Source organism: Schistocerca nitens, chromosome 9 (assembly GCF_023898315.1).
Source record: "Schistocerca nitens isolate TAMUIC-IGC-003100 chromosome 9, iqSchNite1.1, whole genome shotgun sequence".
Classification (NCBI taxonomy): Eukaryota; Metazoa; Arthropoda; class Insecta; order Orthoptera; family Acrididae; genus Schistocerca; species Schistocerca nitens.
In genome coordinates this window covers 135,137,716-135,143,715 of record NC_064622.1, presented here as the reverse complement: position 1 = coordinate 135,143,715, position 6,000 = coordinate 135,137,716, and the positions used below count along the sequence as shown (strand labels likewise).

The window sequence follows — 6,000 nt, the reverse complement described above, 5'->3', positions numbered from 1 at the left end:
TGCGTTGTCTCTGTTTAGAAGCAATTTCAGCAGCGACGAACGCGGGGCACGGTGTATCGTACGCTCTACCCCTTAGGGGACGACGGCACAAAAATCGAGGAAGGAACGAGAAAGAGGGCAGATAGGCTCGATAGCAAAATCTGCTCGTAAGAGATTCTCTTTTTTCCGTTTCTCGCGGCCACCACCGGTGCGGCCGGAAGGGGAGAGGGGAGGAGGGAGGTAGGGCGCAACTGTGGAGGGGAAGAGTTTCCCCCACCCCCTGCGGAAGTACGGATTGCAGCAACGAGCGACACAACCCCTTCAGTTGCTGCCCCTTAGTCGCTAGAGCTACACCGCAGATTGGTCGCGTTTGTACGGCCAAAGCCCATTCCTCCGGTACAGAGGCGGGAACTCCAGAGACGCTAGGGTGCCCACGCCTACCCTCCCTCTCGCACCCACCGACGGCCACGTATTCAGCACCAGAGAACACCAGTCGCTGGACAGGTCCGTGGCGGGTGGTTGACAGATCGGCGACACAGACGCGGGTTCAGAACGTCTTTCCCTCTCTGGGGGACCTGCGATGGTTCAGTAGCGGCCTGGTGCGTTGCTCTTCGGCGCCACTTGACGATGGACAAGCAGAGGCTGCAGGACCCGAGGGGCAGCAGAACGTCCTTCCTCATCGAGGACATCCTCTTCAGGCCCAAGGCGACTCTCCCGCAGGTAAGGACCACGTGGGAGGCATTGCGCTTGCTGTGTGTCAGTCTCCATCACGCTGTAAACAACCGCAAGGCTTATTTCTATTGTCATGTTGCTGGACTTGCTTTCTAGTATCATGAACCACCTGAAACTTGCAGCACTCCTGATTCCTACCTCGTGAGTCCAAAAATTTTGAGATGGATTAGTAATAAAAGTTAAGGTGGTGGCTGGTAATGCTTCTAGTATTCTACGACGTCTCACCCACACATGAGTATAGCGCACACAATGTTCATACCATCGCGAGAAACTGCCAGAAAACTCATTTGAAATGCTGTTGAGCTCTCATGTCAAACTGGCTTGAACGTCGGTTATGTCGTGACAGCGCTGACTTCGTCATGTGAATTTTTGTTTTGTGGTAGATTCGTATTGATAACGCGTGTCTCATCACTCATTATGATTTTTTTTTCCTGAAAGGAAATGCCCACCTTTTGCATTTCAATCAAATCGTGGTAGGCGTCTACGCGTCGTTGTTTTCTTTCGGGCGTAAGTGTAGAGAATGCCTTGAACATATGATTCAGACGTGCTGTTCCACTACGATTTGTGACACAACAACGTTCACACAGGGCGACCGCACGCCTTGTATTTAAAACCGCCTGTTCACAACTGACTGGACGGATTCGGATCTGCTGTTTACAGTAATTAGATCGAGCTGTCACTGCAGTTAACTGCGCTGACGTTGCTTGTATGTCAAGAATAAAATCAGGCTCGGAACCTTTTAGATGTACGGAGTATTTGGTGAAGGTACCCTGATGTTGAAATGAGCTTTTGAGCATTACTCAGAAATCCACACTTTTTTTTCCTCTGACCATTTACCTCTTGTACCAACCCACACATTGGTGGAAGAATTTTTGTTTTTAACGGAATGATGTAGCCTACGTTTTAGTGGTATTCTAAAGCTTTCGGAAACTCGAACAGTGACGTAACGCTCGTTAATGCTGGTATTAAAACTTTCCACAAAAATAATTTACAAATTTACATCTACACGATGTTCTTCATCCACGTCCCATTCGCGAAAGGAGCATGGGAACAACTAGCAGTAAACTTCGGTATGAGCTCTAATTTCTCTGATTTTTTCATCGTGGTCGTATCTCGGAGGAAGTAATACGTTGCCCGACTCTTCTTAAAATGTACGTTCTCTGAATTTCAGCAGTAACCTTTTCCGTGACACATGACACCTCTCCTGCAGTGACTGCCACTGGAGTTTGTAGAGCGTCTTCGTAACACCCTCGCGTGAACTAAACTATCTCTTGACGCAAAGCGCCGCTCTTACTTGGATCTTCTCCATCTGTTAATCCTACGTGGCAACGATCCCACACTGTTGAACAGCACTCAAGAATCGGCCAAACAAGTGATTCGCAAGCCACTTCTTTTACGGATGAATTACATTTCTGATATGAAAGAACAACCAGTCTTGATTGCAACACTGGAATTTTTATGTTATTTATCCTCCAACGACGCATTTTCATATGTGCCAATGGAAAAATGTGGTGTTAAGTACTCGTATATAGGATGCCGCGCATACAGATATCCCAGTAGGAAACAGCCGCGCTCAGAATTTGAAAAAACCTTATGTGGTGTCTGGTGCATAACATGAGAAATATACGACAATCGGCAGCTAAAACACATAAAAGCCCCTAGTGGGTAGTTGCCCTTGCCAATTTTTAAAAAAAAATTTTAAGGCCGTCGCGCGATACGCGGCGCCGTCAACATCCGCTGAAACAGGGTGTCACTACGTTGACGCATCACACAGTAAATACGCAGGAGGCGCAGTCGCTGATGCTCCCCGCTGTGCACATAGAATTACATTTCGTTATGATTCTTACAATTAGTCTCAACAGTGCATTTGTATTTCCTACTATTAATTTTATGTAGTTGCTCAGTTGTGGTCTCTCCGAATTCCTAGAAATCTTACGGTTGTTACTTTTTCCAGCGAGTTTTCGCCAGTAGCCTAATCGAATCGTAGTTGATTTCTCCGCCTATTTAAACGCTGTATGTCACATGTATTTACGCTCAGGGTCATCTGCTAGTCTTTGCACAAATGATCGATCCTCCGCTTGTCATTCAGCATTTCACTATAGTTTTTATTGACAATTGAACTCATCAATACAGCCAGTTCAAAATCACAGGGCTGCCTTTCGATAGAAACCGTGCAGCTATCTTTTCCACGTATTAACGACTATTTTAAACATGAATGACTGTGATATAAACGATAACACCACAGCCAAAGGCACAGCCAATTGTTGTTGTTAGTGTATAGATACCCCTCTGTTGTGGCTGTACCTACCGTACGCCTGTCTGAATCGTTGATGCACGCAAGCCACCCTACCACATCAAATATTGTGCAGTACTAATCATTTAACTTGTATATTATTATCCTGTAGCGGTTGTTTAACAAAAGATTTGATCGTCTACCGCCACCCCGTCTCCAAGCTTCTTTATCTGAAAGTTTGTTGTCAGCTGTCTCTCCTGCAAACCCCTACTATTTCTGAGATCCCGCTCTTCCTGGGTTTACCTCTTTCCTGACTCCCTGGAGCTCCCCATAATCATACTTTCTGAGGTATTCTTTGGTCATCCGTACGTGTAACACAACCTTACCACTCCGGTTGTTTCTTTTTCCATTCACTGTACCAATATCAAATATATTTCCGTCACTCCCTTAATGTCTTCAGTTCTTACCCGGTCCGTTATTGTAGTCTTGCAACACCTTCTCAAAATATGTTGCGCGGAGCTTTTCTTTCATTTTCTTTGTCCGTATCGACATTTTCTCCTATGTATAGTACAATATTTTCCACAAACCTTTTGTACAGGCGCTTCTTCGTAACTTTGAAAATATTCTCATCGTATAAAACTGGTTGTAGGTTCTTAGTTCTGACCTTTCCTTTCCATATTTTATTCAGTACATCTTCGACCTACCTTCCATCCGCTGTCATTGTGGCTCTTAAGTAGTTATATGAAGTTGTATTTTTAATAACTGCCTTCTTGGTTTTAAGTCATGCCCTTCCGCTCTTATAATCGTATACTGTTAATTTCTAACAGTTATTTCGATATCCCACTCCTCGAAATTCCTCCACTAACTTTTTGAATGTGCAGCTTATGTCTTCTTCAATCTCGGCACCAATCTCTGTTATCATTTCCTGCTAACAGAACCATACTTGGACATCTTATCCTCCAGGTTTTAAGGTTCTTATCAATATATGCCATAAACAACGTAGTAAATTTGCAACAAATCTGTCTCACTCCTTTGTCAACAGTAAATTCTCCCAAAAGATAGTTACCTCTTTTGAGACAGTGAGCATTAGCTTTATAAAGCTGTTTCACTACACTGAAATAATCTGCAGAAACATTTTTGTCTTCTATTGATTCCCACAGATATTTAAGTGGCACATTGTAAGAATCATTCTTCAACTCAATAAATATCATATGCCTCGTCCTTCCATGGTTTCTGCTAGCTGCTTGAGACAAAACACGTTGCCTGTGTATGATATACCAGCCCTACTCCCCTTTGTTCTTCCAAATCTTCTACCTGCTGTTCTATTCTTTGTTTTATGTTTCGTCTATACAGCCAACCCACATAACAATGATTTCCTACAATTATTGACATCTATTTTATCGAAGATATACTCTCCATCCACACATCTGTTAAATTCTTTTGCGAGCATTTCTGATGCGACCAAAGGGGAATTTTTCGCCATCGCTACGGGTATTCCTACATGGCAAGACGCATTGTTGTTATTCTAAACACGCCCAATAAACCTTGACACATACACTCCAGCGCGCGCCCGCGCATACACATAAACTCATGGATTATAATTTAAATCAAACTTTAAACTGTAGTTCTATGTCCAATTTATAAATGTCTAAATTCATTGTTTCCAAGAGTATCGGTAAACTGCAGGAAAGTTTGTATTTCATTTTAACCAAGCCCGTAATCAGACAATCCGATTCCTCACTATGTCTAGACCCAAAGTATATGTGACTGAACTCTTGGATGTCCCTGGAGTCGCAGTGTGCTGAAGACATCAGTCGTGTTTGAATTTGACTGTGGCAATGTTCATTGAAACCACTTCGTGTACTCTTTGTAAGGGTTTTACGTTTCACATCCCCGTTTAAACATTTGAACTTATTTCAGAAGCAATTGCCCCACACTGAAACAAACAAACATATCCTTCCGTCACCGGTGCAGCAGTGTTTGATAGAAACCTGTGATGATTTATGATATATGACAAACTGAAACAGTTGTCTGTGTCACTCATGTTCTTTACTGAACGTATACGATGGATTTCGAGAACTTTCATCCTCATCCTCTGGAGGATGCGGTGGTTTCGTTGTGTTTACCCCAAAAGAAGGCATCTCTTTTTGATTGCAGTCCGTGGTATAACGTCATTGTATAGTAATACCCTACAGTATGCGTCTTACTGAAAAAATTTGAAAAAAATGCAGGATGATATCTAGCTGTACTAATAAAACATGAGCGGTCTCTTGAGAAGAAGGTCTAAGGTGAACACTATCAAAAAGGAAAACAAATATGTTGCAGTGTAATAAAATTAAATCAGACGATGCTGAGAGAATTAGTTGAAAGACTTCTGCTATTTGTGCGGGAAACAGATTCGTGATAGATGAAGTAATGATGATATTAAACGCAGACTGGTACCAACAAGAAAAGAGCTTGTGAAAAAGAGGACTTTCTTAACATCGAAAATAAATTCAAGGGTTAGGAATTATAAATTTTTTAAAGGTACATGTCTGGAGTGCAGCCCTGTGCTGTGTGTCAAATGTCAACGACAAACAGATCAGACAAGAATAGTATAGAAGCGCTGCGAGTGTGAAGTTACCGAGGACCGCTGAAGATTAGGTGTGTAGACCAGGTAACTAAGGAAGAGGTACTGGATGAATTCAGAAGGAAAGAAACTTATGGTACGACTCCACTAAAAGAAGGTACAGGTTGATAGGACATATTATTAGGCATCAATACAGCCAGTTTTCTAATGGAGAGGCAGACCAAGGCTTGATTACCGTAAGCAGTTTCAAATGGGCGCCATCTGCAGTAGTTATGCAGAGATGAGTACAGGCTTGCACGGAACAAACTAACGTGGAGAACTGCATCAAATCAGTCCCCGGCATTAAGACTAACAAATTACGCTACTGGCCACTAAAATTGCTACACCACGAAGATGACGTGCTACAGACGCGAAATTTAACCGACAGGAAGCAGATGCTGTGAGAGGCATATGATTAGCTTTTCAGGGCATTCACACGAGGTTGGCG

The 6,000-nt window shown here is 43.1% G+C and overlaps 1 protein-coding gene across 1 annotated transcript in view; it reads left to right on the top strand.

Annotated features, from left to right (window-relative positions):
• Positions 1-606: 606 nt before the first annotated feature.
• LOC126204055 (brain-specific homeobox protein homolog) overlaps positions 607-6,000 on the top strand; it is a 183,687-nt gene continuing 178,293 nt past the window's right edge. Inside the window, exon 1 of the mRNA XM_049938478.1 lies at positions 607-699. Coding sequence (XP_049794435.1) covers positions 607-699 — 93 coding nt within the window. The remainder of the gene's footprint in view (positions 700-6,000) is intronic.